This window comes from Pseudopodoces humilis, chromosome 11, assembly GCF_049639895.1.
Source record: "Pseudopodoces humilis isolate 2021_Gansu_Grassland_sample_001 chromosome 11, ASM4963989v1, whole genome shotgun sequence".
NCBI lineage: Eukaryota > Metazoa > Chordata > Aves > Passeriformes > Paridae > Pseudopodoces > Pseudopodoces humilis.
Window position 1 is genome coordinate 4,254,945 of NC_142210.1, and position 17,201 is coordinate 4,272,145.

Sequence of the window (17,201 nt, forward strand, 5' to 3'; positions counted from 1 at the left end):
TCTAGGGCTCCCCTGAATTGATCAGGCAGTTGGACCAGATGATTGTCCTAAGTTCCTTCCAGCTGAACTGTTCTATTCTAACATGGAGGGTTTTGCTGTTTTGAGGGTTTGGTTTTATGTGCTACAGTCTACTTTGTAATTTATGGTTGGTCGTACAAAACCACATTGTCATCCATCTGCTACAAAGAGCAGTGAGTCATTCATCCTCTGGTTTGGTGTTTGCTAGTCATATCCGTATTTACTGATTTCTGTCACTCTTAACACAGGCTCTCTTGTATCAAAATGGAGCAGGTGGTGATAAGAAAGAGCCAGGGGATTTGCCAAAGGTAAATGGTGTCACTAACCTGACAGTCTTTTAAAACAGGATGTTTTATGTCAACATGGGCAGAGCAGTGGATGTCAGCAAAGCCTTTGACACTCTTCCCCACAAGCTTCTCCAGGCTAGATAGGGATTTTAGGCTTGGCCTAATGGGATGTGTCCCCTGGCCATGGCAGCGTGGTTGGAACAAGATGAACCATCCTGTGGTTCTGTGATTCTCCTGGACTGCCTGGGTGGGCTATGGGACAGGTAATAAGCTGTCTCAGGCTGTGCTCAGAGGATAGATTTTACTCAGGTGTACTGGTTTGGGAGGCCTTACTAGATGCCATGAGAGTAGGAAAGGTGGTGTCTTATGCAGCAGCCATCTTCTCCACTACCTGCTTTTCGGTGATGTTGGCTCTTCCACAGAGCAGTGAAATAAATGTTCCATCTAGAGTTTTGTTCTTCAAAGAAAAACCATCCAAAAGAGTATTTTCCTCTGTTTTAAGGCAGAACACAATCACTACAAGGCTGCACGCTGTCAGATTACACTAAGGATGCTGGCCTGTGCTCAGCAATGTGTTGCAATGCCTTTCTCAATACAGTTCTAAGATCACACCTCTCTTGGCTTGGCCACATGGATGCTTTTGACAGAAATACCTTCATATGTTCCATCATAGTCCTGCTTTCCACTCCTGTCCCTTCAACCCTTTCTCTCCACTATGGCACACTCCCCATCTCTCCCTTCATCCCTTAGGATGAGTCAGAGAGGAGCTGATTGTCTTCTTCTGGGGTGAAACAAAGTGAACAATGCCATCATTTGCAAAGAGGAAGAATTTTGCCATGGAAATGGTGTTGAGGCATTGGAAGGGACTGCCCAGGGAGGTGCTGGAGTCCCCATCCCTGGAGGTGTTCAAGGAATACCTGGATGTGCCAGTCAGTGCTCTGGGCTGATTATAAGGTAGGGATTGGTCACAGGCTGAACTCAATGGTCTTGGAGGTCTGTTCCAAATCAAATGGTTCTGGAATTCTGTGGCTCTGTGAAAAGACAGCCTGTGCAACATAGTCAGCCTGTGCTGCTTGGGTTTGGGGTGATGAAAAAATATGGGAAGTCCATGATGTTGTTGGAAAAGAAATATGCAGGATTTGCCTTCTGCTAGGATAGGCTGATGCAGCTAGTTCTTTCTGGATCTGGCTGGTTATATTTTCTGCCCTTCTCCTACACCTGTCTTTCTTTTTTTTCCCCTAAACTACTGACCATTACCGTGTAAAATACAGACTTTCCACATGAAAGGCTCTTTTTGGAAGGCAGAACTTTCCATAATTCTCTTTTTCAGCTGTGTACGGAGAACATGCTCAGGAGGGAGACACAGCTCCATTTAACCATCTTCCTTACACATGAAGATCCTAAAGCTCCATGTAAGTTTTACTGTTTCACTAAACAATAGAGCAATTCCCTGAGAGAATACAAGGAAGGCCTTAGTGTAGGGTTGTTTTATGTCTTTACCAGACCTTCTGTGTTCTCAGTGATGTTTTCACATAGTGGTACACTGTTGTTTATACGAGGGAGAGACAGGGTAGGTACGTGTATGTGTATTTTTAGAGAGAATCATTGTCACAGGAATTTCTTGTCCTAAATTCTAATTTTTCTGAGACAGACTTAAATACTAGAATGCTGTGGGTGCTCCACACTTAATACCAGTGGTCTTCAGGTACAGTAAGGACTTGTCTCTCCCTACTGGTTTTGCCTCTCTCGTAGAGGTTAATGGCTGGGATACAGTTAATTTTCTTTCACAGTGGCTGGTCTGGATCTGTGTTTGGATCAACAATGGAAGCACAGGAATATTGTAGCTGTTGCTGAGTGGTACTTTCACAACATCAAGGTCTTTTCTGCTCCTCACCCTGTCCCATCAGTATGGGGCTGGGGTGTGCAAGGAGCTGGGAGGGGACACAGCTGACCCTGACTGACCATGGAGCTCTCTCACACCGTAGGAGGCCATGCTCAGCAATAAAAGCTGGGGAGGAAGAAGGAAGGGTGGTGTTCCCAGGTCACTGTTACACGTGATGGAGCCTGGCTTTCCTGGCTGAGCACCTGCCTGCGGCAGGAAGCGGGGAATGAGTTCCTTTTGGTTTGCTTACATGTGCAGGTTTTACTTTACTTGTTAAACTGCCCCTATCACTGCCCATGTCCACCTTCTGATTCTCCCCATCCCACTGCAAGGGGCTGACCTCCCCCAGGGCCTGACCCCCAACTGGAAGCAGAGGCAGGATGGAGTGATGAATCCCACCCCAGCTCACTAATCCTGTGTCACCTGGCTGCCCTTCCCTGTCCCAGTCTCTGAGCAGCCCACCTCCACATGAAGACAAGTATTTGTGCCTGGCACCATTTATTTTTTTTGGCGTAACCAAAGCTGACAATTCGTGTACAACACCCCAGGAGAGAGCAATGAATCAATTGTAAAAGTGTAAAAAATGGGCTTTTGTGATCTGTGGGCTCTACCAGCTCCTGAGCGAGAAATGGCACAGCTGACGTGTGTAATGTAACAGGAGAATGAGGTCTCTGAAGTGTGCCCCCCTGCCAGCAGCACTTGGTGCTATGCCAAGAGTAACCCTAGAAATTCTCCATAAAAGAGCACATTGACTCAGGTTCTACCAAGAAACTTAAGGAAAGCAACCCTACACCTTGCTAATCTCTGCATCTTGGTAAGCGCTGGAGTTGGGGCTGGTGTGGGGAAGCTGTGATTTAAAAAGAAATGCTGTGTATTTGGGTGCTCTGGAAATGTAGCAACGTAGGTGAAGGATCCTGGAGTGCTGAGGATTTGGCTGTTGGTGGGATGCATTGGGCCAACAGCACACAAGGGTTAGAAAGGTGGCACCGTGTGTGGGGAGGGAAAGGAGACCACCAAGAGGTGCATGGAACATGGCATGGCTATAAAAGACTAAAGTAATAACTCAACCCCCCCTAATTCAGGCTGGGAGATGTGGGTACATTTTTAGTTGCCTGAATGAGGAGAGCATTGGCCTCATTCCAGTATGGGGAGCAGGGAGATGACCCCACCTCCAGCCTGCAGGACAGATTCTGCTCTCCTGGGGCAAACTGCAACCATCAAATCCAGTTTGTGAAGTGCTGGTGTACAGCAGCCTCAGTGGAATATAAAATTCCTGCATAATACGAATTGTTGTTAATAATTGTTGTTAATAACACCAGAGATAAAGCATAAAAGAATGCCCCTTTAGGGGCAAGATTTCTCCCTCCCAAGGCCTGGATACAGCCAAGCTGTTAACCTCCAGCTACAATAATTGCATTTTTAGCAAAAAGTTTGAATTCTAAATGTTTTAAGAGGAAATTTCCATAGGTGAACACCATTCTCTAATTTGCTCTTACCAAATGTGTCTGGCAGGGAATTCCTGTCCTTTCCCACCGAGCAAGACGCCGATAAAAGGGGCAGCAGGCAGTGACCATGGCCCCTGGCGATGTGATGTTGTGTAGGGTGGCAAAGGTCCAGTGCCCTCCACCAGCCCCCTGTCTGGATCCTACTGTGAGCCCCCAGTGCCTCCCTCCCGCAGCCAGGAGAGAAGGGGATCCCCTCTAAGGAATTCCGGTTAAACCTTTCCTTCCCAGCAAAGCTGCTGTGAACACCGTGACCCGAGGCAGCTCTTTATACTTGTGCCAATGTCCTACCATACCAGTGCTTTTCCTGGCTTATTAATTAACTCCCACCCACTCCTGGGAACACCTAGCCACTCCCTTTGTCCTCACCTATCCCAGCCATTTATAGCAGTGAACGGATGCTAGAAATAGAGACGTGGTCAATAAGAGCCAGAGGAGACAGGCATTGGAGCCGATTTCCAAAGGAGATATTTCCCAGCTTGCAGCAGCATGAAAAGCCCTGGGCGCACTCCAAGGTAAGGGCAGAGGAAGCAAAGTGCTCGGGGTGCTGAACTAAAACTTGCTTTGCAGGAAGGTCTGGTTCAGGTAATCCCTGGAAGTTGTTAACGACCTATAGAGTTAGTAACAGTTTGCTCCAGGAAAAGGATTAATTTTGCCAGTAGCATTTCTTGCTTGTGTTCCAGGTCTTTTAATTTAAAAGAGCCTTGTTAGTTTGATGCAGATGTCTGTTATTTTCAACTTAAGCCGAAGGAGCAAGAAGGGGGTCCCAAGCCTTAAAGCATCTATAGCTACACCTCTAAGAGAGGTTGTTTTCTATGTTTTCTTTCCAGAGGGGACATAGCTGCCCAGGCTGGAAAGGCAAGTGGAGACTCTGGCACCAGCCCTCCCAAGTGCTCCGTGGGTTTTTTGGCTTCTTAGAATTTTGTGTCTTGGCTCCCAAGTGCTTCTCAAAGGTTTTGCAGGCTCATTTACGTAACTTCAGTGGAATATTCGAGTTAGAGCTTTCTCTCTTGAACTTTGCTTCGCTGTATCTTAGAGGTCATTTGCAATCTAAACAATTCAATGATGCTGTGCAGGTCAGAGACTTGCAGTGTTGTGACAAAGGTTGGGGTGTGGCACTAAGGGAACACAAATGCTTCCAGAGAGATGTGCCAGGGTAGTGGGGGGTGAAGCCCCATTGCAGGTTTGCAGACATAGAATTAGAATATTCTAAGCTGGAAGGCATCCATAGGGATCATTGAATGCAGCTCCTGGTCCTGCAAAGGACAACCCCAAATACCACACCAAGTGTGTGAGAGCATTTTCCAAATGCTTCTTGGTATTCTCATAATTTCCATGACACGTATTTGAAGCATAGAGAGCCTGAAATGTCATCATTCTCGGCAGACTTTCAAACAGTTGTCATGTCTTACTCATTCTGGAATGAGTATTGGAAGCAAGGTCTGGCAGCAAATCCCACACTGGCCCTGTGCTGTTTGCTGGGAGAGCAGTCACACTGTGTTCAAAACACTGTGTATGCTCCAGGTGAAGATCCTACACGCTTTCTGTCAGTAAAAGCCCTGAAACATTTCAAAAACTTATTTGTTCCCAAGCACAAGATGTGCAGAAATGATGGAAGCTTGTTGTAAGAGGAGGGAAAGGTGCCATCAGTTTGCCCCATGAGAAATTTGTTTATTCAGCCACCTTATTCCCACAGTGTGTGTGGGGATACCATGCTGGAGCCAGTGACACCCCTGCAAGTGCAACTGTGGGTGGCTGAGCCCAGGGGGTGATGGGCTCCATGAGTGCACTGGCCTGCACCCTGTTCACCTGCCCTCCTCTCATCCCCAGGGTCTCCGTATTCCCCCACTCCTCCCTAGGGATCTCCTCAATCCCTGCCCTTGGCTCTTCCTCTGGACATCTTCCTCGCTCACCTTCGCTGGGCTGAGGTGCAGCAGAGTTCCCTGCTTCTTCCTTGGACTGGAAGGCAGATATCCATCCATCCATCCATCCATCCATCCATCCATCCATCCATCCATCCATCCATCCATCCATCCATCCACCCATCCATCCATCCATTGTTTGTCACCCCTGGGACAAGCCTGCCATTTCTGCATGGGGACTGGTACCTGCATGGACCATGTTCTGCAGAGATCAGTCAGTCTTGCTCCTCAAAACTGTCCATTCCAGGAAGTAACCATAGTTTTTGCCTAAATAATTCAAATTTCTTTCCTCCCTGTGTCACCAGGGACAAAATCTTAACTGTTGTTTGGTTTGGGGCACATCCAGACAAAATGGGTCTACTGGTTGCATTCAGTTAGGCTGGAGATGAGTTCGGTGTGCTGAATGTGTCTGAGTATTTGGAGGCAGAATGGCACCATGTAATCCTTTATTTAAGTAAACAACTATTAAAATCCTGTGGGACACCTTGAGATGGTAAGGTGCAGAAGTCTACAGAGCCCGTCTTCTTGCAGCAGAAGGGATTGATAGCTCTTCTGGAGCATATTGTGATCCAGATCTGCCTTCAGGATGATTTTGGGTATATGTGATTTGTTTGGTCCATAAAACATCATTCAGAGTTGCCATTTTGGGGACACTACCTAAATTAATAAATGAACTGTTACTGCACCCATTAAACTCGACAGAAAAGGTGCAGCAGGAGGATGTCAGCTTAGGAAAGACCTCCAGGCAGGCAGAGTGACGTGCTTTGGAAAACCATCACACATATATGGCAGCTTCAGTTTAAATGAAAGACCAAGAAGATTGGCATGGGGGCTGCGTGTAGCCTGCTCACTGCCCATTGGCTCCTTTCTTCTCACATCTCATCTCCAAGGACAAGGGATTGTCCCACTCCATTCCCCTAACAGGCCTGGGGCCAAAAAATTAGGAAATCCTGATGAAATCTTGCCTGCAGGTCTGTCTTGAAACTCTTTGTGCAGAAGCTGTGCTGCAAATTCCTTTCAGAGGTTGGTACCAGCTGTGGCTAAGGGACTTCCCTGGCTTTGGGAAAGGCTCTTGGAGGAAGGCTTGAAGGCTTGCTTGCTCCCTTTGGAGAGTGGAAACCACACGTGTGACCATACCGTGCTGTAAATTATATCCTCTCAAAACAGTGTAAAGCCTGAGCCAGATCTGCTGTATTTTGGGCATGTCTGCAAACATGAGATTCACACAGAGCTAAATGAGCTTCTAGGATGAGAGAAGTCAGATCAAACTTGGTGGTGAAAAATTCCTTTTAGGTGAGCATCAAACCTTCAAAAGGTCCTCTCTGTGTCCCAGCTGGAGTGCATGATGGCATCACCCAGTGGTGATGACCATGGTACCAAAGGGTGGTTTGAGTTGGAAGGAGACATAAAAATCCATCCCATTCCACCCCCCTGCAATGTCCACCTTGCACTATATTGTGGTTGCTTTATTAGTGTTGGAAAAGACTCCTCCCTCGTCATTATCCACCCCTTCCCCCCATCTGAAAGTAATAAATGGAGGTGTAATAAAGCGGCGTGTAATAAATCCATTACAGGTGCAGTTGGGTTATTTAATTTTCTGTCTTGAAAAATTGTATTCATATTGCAAAAGAAACTCAGTTTAGTGGGTTTTTTCCATTCCCCATCCTCTGGAGTGATGTGATTACAGGAGCCACTCAGGTTTCTCACCATGGAAGCCTTTATACCCCTACAAAGGGCAGTTTTCTGGTGAATAATCTAGGAGTTTGAATAGTGAATAAGCTCTAAAGCCCCAGAAAACCAAAAGAAAAGCAAAACAAAAGGCAGCCAAGCAGAGCAGGAGGCTGTGGGAAGAGCTTAGGCTCTGCCCGAAGCACACTGTGTCTTGCCAAAGGCCAAAATTAGGAGAGTAATAATGAAAGTGCAATTTCTCACTGTCTTGCCTTTAATGCCAGAGCTGCTGACACAGTTCAGGGTCCAAAGGTGGTTGCCAAAGCTGAGATATAAAACTGTGCTCACAGTGATTAAAGTTCCCAAGGGTAAGATGCAATATGTGGTGGTTTGAGGAAGGACTATTGGATAAAAATCCACTGAAACTCTTCTATTTTTCCAGGCATGTCAGGTGTCTCATAGTTTTCAGCCTCTTCCTGGGACTTACCTCCCTCTCGGCATTCTTCCATATGAAGAATAAGAATTACAGGTAAGTGAGACAGAAGCAAGGTTGCACAGTTTCCTGTGCCTGGAGCAGCTGGGACATGACTTGTGACACCTTAGTTATTTATCATGACACTTGGGCTAATGCTGAAAGGGTGGTGGCCCAAAACTGGGTCCTAGATCCATGTTTGGGGAAGGAATCAAATTAGCCAAAGCACAGCCTCTTTGGGATAAAATCAGCCTTGTGGGAAAAGGGGATTGAGCTGAAGTCTTTGGTAAGTGAGAATTTGGAGAGGGAGAAAACTGGAAGGGGAAAACAGCTACACTGGAGGGTTGGGGCTGATTTGGATGCAGTCTTGTACCAGCTGCAGATGTGGTGTCAGAGGAGCACTTGGGTTTGACTTTGCCAGGTCTCAGAGATGGGGTGCAGCACCAGAGAGTCTCTTGGCCCCATCTGTCGCCTTCCTGCAGATTCTCAAAGAGCCACGAGGAGCTGCTGATCCCTCCCACGTCGTGCCACGCCAAGACAAACGTCATGTTCCTCAAAACCCACAAGACTGCCAGCAGCACTGTGCTCAACATCATGTTCAGGTTCGCAGAGAGGTACAACCTCACTGTCGCCCTCCCTGCTGACCAGCTCTACCACCTGGGATACCCAAGGACTTTTGTGGCCCAGTTTGTGGAGGGTTTTGAAACCATAGGCCAAAATTACAACATCATGTGCAACCACCTGCGGTTTAACCCCTTGGAGGTAAGAAAGAACCATGATGCCTGAGGAGAAACATGGCTGGGACAGGACTAACCTCTTCTTCCTCCCACAAATAGGTAAAAAAGGTGATGGCAGCCAATACCTTCTACTTCTCCATCCTGAGGAACCCCATTCGTCTGCTGGAGTCTTCCTACATCTACTACAAGGGCATTGTGCCTGCCTTCAAGAGCACCAAGAACGTGAATGAGTTTCTGGCATCACCCACAAAGTATTACCACCCAGCAGATTACAGGGCGAACATCTATGCCAGGAATATCATGTGGTTTGACTTTGGCTACAATAACAACGCGGAGGATGACACAAAGTACATCCAGGCCGTCCTGGAGGAGATAGAGCAGAATTTCCACCTCATCTTGATAGCAGACTACTTTGATGAGTCCATGATCCTCTTGAAGAATACTTTGTGCTGGGATCTGGATGATGTGATTTACTTCAAGCTCAATGCCAGAAGCCAGGAAACTGTCCAGACATTGACTTCAGAAAGTGAGGAGCAGATAAAAGCATGGTGCTCGCTGGACTGGAAGCTCTACCTGCACTTCAACCAGAGCTTCTGGAGGAGAATTGAGGAGACCATAGGGCTCGAGGTGCTGGAAAAGGAGGTGGATCTCCTGCGGACCAGACAGAAGGAGCTCATGGAGATTTGTCTCTCAGAGCAGGAGGCAGTGAGGAAGGATCACATCAGGAATAAAGCTCTCCTGCCTTTCCAGTCAGGGGCTGCAAATATCCTGGGTTACAACCTCAAACAAGACCTGGACAACAGGACTCTGAGAACCTGCCAGAAAATGGTCATACCAGAGCTCCAGTACATGTCCTACCTTTATTCTGTCCAACACCCACACAAGAGGAAAAAGATGGGATTGCCATTGCTGTGGACCAGTGTCCAGGAGAAGGTGCAGGTCCCAGTGTCCAACTAGAACATGTGGCAACCCACTGTGGATTCCCACTGCTCTGCATCACCCCCTGTCTGACTCGTTACTGACCCACAGGACTCTTGTACATGAGAGAGAGAGACAGTGGGGGCTTTGTTTGGGGTCACCAAGTTGGTGATTGATCTCTTTTTGGAGACCTTGAGCCAAAGGCTCTGCGTTGACCAGATCCTGGGTGATCCCGCCTACCTGCTCCTGGCTAGAGAAAGCCGGGCTGGCTGCAGCTGGCCAAGACATTCCATCCTCTTAATCATTAATCATGAGCGTGATCATTTGCCTTCATTTGATTTTTTTTTGATATCCATCGTTACATCAGTCTGGTCACAGCTCACTGGAGCAAGTCCAATGAGCTGTGACCAGATTGACTGATTTTGGAGGGTTTAGGGGAGGGGGAGGGAAGTGAGGGGAGTGTAACAAGGGGATGCAGTACTCCAAGAAGCAGGAGAGATGGTGGGTGTCCCATCCAGCAGCATCCACACTCAGTGAGGACTAACCACCACACGCTGCTGGAGCTGCCTTTGGTGTGTCATCCTGCCCAAAGCCAGGCAGGCTGGCTTGCCTTGCCCAGTGGCATGTAAGCTGTGCCTCACATGTGTCACCAGGTGAATGGGCCTCTGTCCTGTGCAGAAGAGGTCAGTGCTCCCCTGGGAAGAGGTTTTGTGGTTTTGCTTCTCACTCTCAGTCAAGGGTCCCTGGGCATGGACGTTCCTTTGAGTCCCCAAAGCCTTTTATCAGAAGACACTTTTTTTGGGGCTCCCCATGCTGTGTTGGCCAAACTAATCCAGCACGGATTAGGAGGTGTGATAGATTGGCATTTAAGAAAAAAATGTAGAAAACACCCCTGGAAGTTAAGGCTGCTGGAGGCTGATGGGAGTTTTTTCTCCTGGCCAACAGCTGGCCATTTCTGAGAACTGACAGTAGTTTTGACCATTGAAAAGTGAGGTCAACCTGTGAACACCACCTTTAAAACCTAAGCCTGGGAATTTCTGTTCTCTTAGTTTCCGGCTTTGAAAGGTAACAGAACTCCAGCTGGCTCCCGTTTCCCACCCTGCACCTGCCATGTGGCCCATGGGGCTGGGCTGGGCCTGCCACAGCTCCTGGGTCAGGGATGGAGCCTGTGGGGGATGGAACCTGCAGGGATTTCCCTCCTCCCGGGCCAGGCTCTGCTGTGCACCCCAGCCCTGGGCTGGAGCGAGCCACGGCTGCTCGCCCTCACGACTCACACAAACAGCCACAGACTGAAAAACAGCATCTGCTGCTTTTCCAGCACTGCCGAGCTGAAATCCAATCTCATAAATACCTAGCTGTGGCTGGAGCCAGATTTTAACTCTTTTACCACCCAGATGAGACCTGCAGATTTAATCCTTTTTCCAGAGAGAGGGGGGGGGGAAGAGAAAGTGATCAACATGTAAAGGGACAACATAAACTATCAAAGTCAGTGGAGGAAAGAATCAAGCCTCAGATGGTGAGAGAATTAAGGAGATGCACTAATAAGCTGAAATATTCTTTAGGTAAGGCTATGGAGATGGACATTAATGTTCTGAAAAAAACTCCTTTAATTCATGAAAGAGTATTTTGGGGGCAATGAAGTATTTCAAAGTGTAGACCTGAGCAAAGGTATCCATTGATGAAGCTGAGCAGTTGGTGGAGTAGCTGTGATCTCATGAGATGCTGGAACAGAGAGAGAGAATTGAAAGTTGATAGAAATACTTGGCCCCCAAGAGAAAAGGAGAAAACCTCTGTTCCCAGAGATGATCACAGAGACAGATGAAGAGAACCTTTGCCTTTGAATAACTCATCCTTAAAAAGCCTTAAAAAACGCCTTGAGTTCATGGGCCATGAACACACCTCAGAGTGGTGTGAAATGGGAGGAGGAGCCTGATGGCAGTTTTCCAGGCAGCTGGCATCGGGGGAATGAAAATCTATGAGATAACTGTTTTCTTGTGGAGAACTCTCCATGAAATGACAAAAGGAAACTTCTTTTCTCTACAAAGACTGATGAAAAGACTATTACATAGTTGGTACTGTTTTAACCACCAAGTTTTGTCTCTGTGTTGTCAGTTAGACAAGGGAATGGTTGGGTGGTAGGGAAAAAAGGGTTTCTGGAAGTTTTATTCTGGTTTCTTATCCTTGAAGTTTTGTTAATAAACTTTCTTTATTTCTTTTTAGTTTTAAGCCTTTTTTTGCCCTTCTGCTAATCCATATCTCATAGCAAGAAATGAGTAAGTTCTCTAGTGATTTTTTTTAGCTAGTGCTTTAAAACTACTACAGGAGGGGATGCAGTGAGGCACAGCTTTGGGCACACCGGTGCATCCAGGTGCCTGCCCCCACTCTGACTAGCTGGAGCAAGAGGAGATGCTGGCTTAGCTTTAAAACACTGGGATTTTGTCAGTGTAAGTTGGACTGACAGATATGTTAGGAACAGGTGACAAGCAGTGACACCAAACCCACTGGGCTTGGTGCTGCCATCCTCACAAACGTTCCTGGCACTGCCACAGCAGCAGGGCCCAGGATGGCAGGAGGGGGAGGATGGATCTAGGGTCACTTGGCTGGCAGTGCTGCCTTGGGGCTGAAGCTGTGGGGCAGCAGCTCCAGCTGGGAAGCAGGAGTGATGCTGTCAGGGGGAGAGAGGTGTGAAGCAGAGCCAGGATTTTCCTCAGCTGTGTTTAACACCTGAGGCAGGGGTTAACCAGCCCAGGTATCCAGCAGGAACAACCCAGATTAACAGCACTTCATGGTCCAGCGTTACAGGAACCCTCACTAAAATTAACCCAAGGTTTGGGAGGCTTTTGTAGCAGCCAGGTGGAACTGCTGGAGCCACACGTGGTCACCGCGGGCCATCCCAGGGACCATTGCTGGGCAGTTCTGCAGCCTCTGCCTCAGTTTTCCCCTTGGAACTTCTGATCTGTGATTGGCCACGTGAATTTTGTCAAGCCCTTTTAGCTAAACTGATCACTGAAATGGAATACTGGAATATAGGTACAAAAATACTTTCTTAGTAGCTGATCTGTGTGCAGGTGAGGGCTTGGGAAGTCTGGGCATCCTGGGAGGACTGGGGTTCCTGGGAAGTTTGCAGATTCTGTGGTGCTAAGGGTCCAGATAGGGCTGGGGATCCTGGAAATGCTGGGGGTCCTGCAAGAGTTTGGGTCCTGGGAAGACAGAATCCTGGAAAAGCTGGGAGGGCTGGGGGTCCACGGAAGATTGGGGGTCCTGGGAGGGCTGGGACCCTCTGGACCACAGCTCCCAGGCTGGGGAGCTCATGGCAGGGTGGACTGTGCTGATGATGGGCTGGCTGCCCTGGACAGGGAAGCCTAGCCCCTCACAGCCTGCAGGAGGAGCTGCAATTCCTGCCCCACGGATCCCTCCCGGGGGTCCGAGCAGGGTGTCTCGGCTCTGCCCGGGCCCATAAGGGCTCCTTTGTGCCCCGGCACCGCAGCAGCCCCCGCCGCTGCTGACTCAGCGGTTTAACCCGGGCACCGGCGGGGGAGCCCCGTGACCCTTCGGAGGGGGGACCCTGCCGGGGGAGGCGGTGGCGGCGAGGCAGAGGCTCTGAGGAAAGACAGCGACAGCGACAGCCGGCCTCATTCCGTGGTGCGGCCGAGGGACAGAGGGGACGGACACTCCGGCTGAGCAGCACCCGGTGAGTGCCTTCGCTTTCTCCGGGGGGTGTGCAGTCAGCAAAAGCTCCTGATGAAACCACGGGTGAGAGTGGATCGTGTCTGCTCCAGCTGAGCCTGGAGCGGATGCCCGTCTCCTTCTGTGGGGATAATCTCCAGGGAAATGTAGGGACATGTAAGATGGGGACAGCTGACCTGCCCCTGGAGGAAAGACATTTGGGAATAGCTCTCACCCACTGCCACAGGGATGGTTCAGCTGGGGACCCCAGTGTCCGTGCTGTGCATCTCAGGTTCCCTCCACAGAGGAGGGGGAGCGAGGGGCCGCCTGGGTCCATTGTGCTGGAGGTTCTGGAGGCACAGGAACACTCCCTGACCCTGTCACGGTGATCCTGGGCTGCTGCCATCTCATCTGTGGGCTCTACCCTCCCAATGCCCCCCAGAAGAGAGCATGGAGCTAGGGGTCTCACCCTGCTCTTTGCTTACTGGCCTTGATTTCCCAGACAAGCATCCTAAAGATAAAATTAATTTTATTTAATTTTATTTTGGGGTCCCCAGGTCATCCTCCTCACTGGTACCCTGTGCCCTGACCCACCTCTGAGCTGTGGTGACCCAGCCCCTCTCCATCCCAGTCCTGGCCCTCAGCCCCTGCTCCTGGGGGGTCACCCAGACCCAAGCCCACCAAGTTAAACCCCAAACCCTTCCAAGGACAACCCCGTGCCCCTGGCCGTGCCCAGCAGCCAGTCCCCCCACCTTCATCAGACCACCACATCCTTCTGCTGCAGCTGCCATGGGCTCCCGGCACTTCCCGGCCCGGACCGTGCTCTTCGAGAAGGAATCCAGCGGTGTCACATACCGTGTGCCCGCCCTGCTCTACCTGCCCTGCGTGGCCAAGCTGCTGGCATTTGCCGAGGAACGGCTCAGTGCCGACGATGCCCACGCCAACCTGCTGGTGCTGCGCCGCGGCACCATCTACGGCAGCTACGTGGAGGTGGGACACATCCAGCTAGGCTGGGGACACACTGGGAGCTGTCCTCATCGCTTAGGTGTGGCACAGCCTGGCTCCTGGAGGCATGGGTGAAGTGCATCACAGGGTCATGGGTTGGTTTTTGTTGGAAGGGACCTCAAAGGCGATCTCATTCCATGCCTTGTCATGGGCAGGGATGCCTTCTGCTATCCCAAGGTTGCTCTAAGCCCTGTCCAACCCAGCTGGGAACACGTCAGGGATGGGGCAGTCACAGTTCTGGGCAAAAAAGTGGGATGGTCCTTACTCCTCTCTGTCCTCTCCTCCTCCTCCCCGGGCAGTGGGAAGACATGCGTGTGCTGGAGACGGCAACGCTGCAGCACCATCGGTCAATGAACCCCTGCCCGCTCTACGATGAGTTCACGGGCACCCTCTTCCTCTTCTTCATCACGGTGCTGGGCAGGACGCCCGAAGCCTACCAGATTGTCACTGGCCAAAACGTCACCCGCCTCTGCTGTGTCACCAGCGCCGACCAGGGCCTGAGCTGGAGCACAGCCACAGACCTGACGCAGCAGGTCATCGGTGCGACCATCAAAGGTACCCAACCACAAGGGGTGAGGAGAGGGGAGAGCAGCCAGACAGGGGATGGCCCTGGGTTTTGGCCTCCCAGAGCCACCAGTGGCTGGGGGAGACTTTGACATAAGAATCCCACAAGCTTCCAAAAAGGTGGAAGAGCAGAGGGGAGGAGGGATGGAGGGAATATCCATATCGGTTACTGGGGGTGAGGAGAAGATGGAGAGGCCCCATAGCCATGGGTAGGAGCATGTGTGAGGACAACCTGGCAGCACTGGGCTCTGTTGCCCTCCCACCCCACCACTTGGACTGAGAGGAAGCCGAGGGGACCCTTCCACATTGGGCATGGCAGGGCACCATGGTGGTCACTCTTTACCCCATCCCACCTTCCCCCCATCCCATCTCTGCTCCCCAGACTGGGCAACATTCGCGCTGGGCCCTGGCCATGGGATCCAGCTGCGTTCTGGCCGGCTGCTGGTGCCCGCCTACAGTTACCACATCGACTGCAAGGAGTGCTTTGGGCAGCTCTGCAAGACCACCCCGCACTCCTTCGCCTTCTACAGCGATGACCATGGCCGCGGTTGGCGCTTTGGGGAGTTCATCCCCAACCTGCAGACGGGCGAGTGCCAGCTGGTCTCAGTGGATGAGGAGGATGGATCCAATGTCCTCTACTGCAACGCCCGCAGCCCCCTGGGCTTCAGGGTCCAGGCGCTCAGCACGGATGATGGGGCCGTCTTCCATGGGGGGCAACTGGTGCAGCGGCTGGTGGAGCCCCCCCACGGCTGTCACGGCAGTGTCATTGGCTTCCCTGCACCATTCGTGTACGTCCCCAGCGCCTCCCGGGACACCGTGAGGCCCCTCCGGGGCTTGGCTCACCGGCTGCTCCCTGGGGCGCTCCGGGGGTTTGGGCACCTGCCCACCCGACAGGCAGGAGGTGCTGAGCTGCCCACTGGCAACCACCGTGAGCCCGATGAGCATTGTCCTACCCCAGGGCACCACGGTGATGCCCACAGTGTCACCTCGGTCCGGGGGGACTGTGCAGCAACCCCCAGCCCCACTCCCTTCTTCCAAGCACCGACGTGGATCCTCTACTCCCACCCCACCAGCTCCATGTCGCGGGTCAACATGGGGATTCACCTCAGCACCTTCCCCAGGGACGCAGAGAGCTGGACAGAGCCCTGGGTTATCTATGAGGGCCCGAGCGCTTACTCAGACCTGGCTTACATGGAGCTGCCCTACAGGGACGCCCCAGTGGCTGGCGGCACGGCCATCACCTTCGCCTGCCTCTACGAGAACGGGATGAGGTCTCCCTATGAGCAGATCTCCTTCAGCATGTTCACGCTGCACGACGTGCTCCAGAACATCCCCCTGACAGCTGCTGCTCCCCGGCGGGGCCGCGCCGCCACGCGCCACGTGGGCAGGAGGAGGCAAAGGAGCTGCTTCATCTCCTAGAGCCCGCCCAGGTCAGCTCCTCTCACCACCCCAGTGCTGGAACCTGGAGCATCAACCCACAGGCTGGGTCCTGCCACCATCCGGCACAGCCACATCGCACAGAGGTGTGTTACTGTCCCCACACTGGGGGTTTATCTCATTTTTATTGCAATTTTTTAATTCTGTTTTGGTTGGGTGGGAAGGCTTTTGCCCCCAGCCGAGCTCCAGGCTCCTCTCCAAGCAATAGCCGCCTCTGAAAAGAGATATTGGGAAGCAACAGCAGCAGTGCAGGGGGGAGGCAGCCAGGGGTACCCTGTGCCATCCCTGTGTGCCAGTGCTGGCTCAGGGGATGTGGTGCTCCAGCTCTGCCATGCCTGGTGCCACCACCCTGCTCTGAGGGCTTCCCTCCCCTTGTTATCAATAGCTATGCTATATAAATAAGGTCTATAATGTTAAATTCTTTCTTTTTCATGAAAAGACGTTTTCTCAATGGTCTCTCTGAAGTCACTGTGAGGGTTTGGGCTGGGGTAGAGTTCTGTTCCTCCATCGTAGCTGGGATGGGGCTGGGTTTTATATTTGGGTTGATGATAAAGAAATGTTTGTGTTGCATTTCTTGTTTGTCTGGGCTTTTAGTTCTCTCTCTTCATTATTTTCCTTTTCATTACAATTTATATCTTTATTTCAATTATTAAAGTGTTTTTATGTCGCCCCAGGAGATGTCTCATTTTTACCCCTCCAATTCTCTCCACCTCCCATGGGATGGGGGTGAGTGGCTGGGTGGTTCTCAGGTGCCAGCTGGGGTGAATGGCCCAGTTAATGTTTTGTCTGGTCTGGGATTTGGTTTTTTTATGTGTCATGGCCATCTCTGCTCTCCTCTGACCCTTGTCAGTCTGGGGGCAAAGCCCCTCCCAGCACAGGCAGGCTCAGGCCCACACTGGGTCCTGTAAGGGTTATGGGGAGGGGGCTGAGCACAGGTCCTGCTCCTGGGAATGAGCAGCAGCTGCTCCTGACACTTGTGTGGGGGTGAACTCTGGGGGGGCTGCACCTCAATTCCAGCTCTGCCTTCCCCAGCACAACTCCATCTGAGTGCCCCACCTTGAGTCTCCTTCACCTGTCCTGCCCTGTGCAGGTGACAAACACCAGCTCAACTGCCCTGAACATG

The 17,201-nt window shown here is 51.0% G+C and overlaps 2 protein-coding genes across 5 annotated transcripts; both read left to right on the plus strand.

Annotated features, from left to right (window-relative positions):
* Positions 1-1,234: 1,234 nt before the first annotated feature.
* GAL3ST2 (galactose-3-O-sulfotransferase 2) lies at positions 1,235-9,755 on the plus strand. 4 transcript variants are annotated; one of them, XM_088061112.1, is made up of 5 exons: positions 1,235-1,259; positions 1,636-1,717; positions 7,722-7,808; positions 8,234-8,513; positions 8,588-9,755. In XM_088061112.1, coding segments are annotated over exons 2-5 (1,227 nt in total). In that variant the 5' UTR covers positions 1,235-1,259; positions 1,636-1,715; the 3' UTR covers positions 9,446-9,755. The 4 variants fall into 4 exon arrangements, with proteins under 4 accessions (XP_087917238.1, XP_087917237.1, XP_087917239.1 ...); XM_088061111.1 differs by lacking the exon at positions 1,235-1,259 and having other exon boundaries at positions 1,345-1,717; XM_088061113.1 differs by lacking the exons at positions 1,235-1,259; positions 1,636-1,717 and adding an exon at positions 4,067-4,204 and having other exon boundaries at positions 8,173-8,353.
* Positions 9,756-12,971: 3,216 nt separating this feature from the next.
* On the plus strand, positions 12,972-17,179 carry NEU4 (neuraminidase 4). The gene is made up of 4 exons (XM_005529508.3): positions 12,972-13,097; positions 13,857-14,062; positions 14,377-14,632; positions 15,024-17,179. The coding sequence occupies exons 2-4, from the start codon at positions 13,862-13,864 to the stop codon at positions 16,058-16,060; spliced, it is 1,494 nt and encodes a 497-aa protein (XP_005529565.1). The 5' UTR covers positions 12,972-13,097; positions 13,857-13,861; the 3' UTR covers positions 16,061-17,179.
* Positions 17,180-17,201: the final 22 nt, after the last annotated feature.

Bases quoted from the DNA above. Each gene is read 5' to 3' on its own strand.
- GAL3ST2 (XM_005529507.2), top strand. From the start codon at position 4,179: ATGAAAAGCCCTGGGCGCACTCCAAG. The intron at 7,809-8,233 runs GTAAGTGAGACA...GCCTTCCTGCAG, and splicing joins ATGAAGAATAAGAATTACAG to ATTCTCAAAGAGCCACGAGG. The intron at 8,514-8,587 runs GTAAGAAAGAAC...TCCCACAAATAG, and splicing joins TGCGGTTTAACCCCTTGGAG to GTAAAAAAGGTGATGGCAGC.
- NEU4 (XM_005529508.3), top strand. From the start codon at position 13,862: ATGGGCTCCCGGCACTTCCCGGCCCGGACCGTGCTCTTCGAGAAGGAA. The intron at 14,063-14,376 runs GTGGGACACATC...CTCCCCGGGCAG, and splicing joins TCTACGGCAGCTACGTGGAG to TGGGAAGACATGCGTGTGCT. The intron at 14,633-15,023 runs GTACCCAACCAC...TCTGCTCCCCAG, and splicing joins CATCGGTGCGACCATCAAAG to ACTGGGCAACATTCGCGCTG.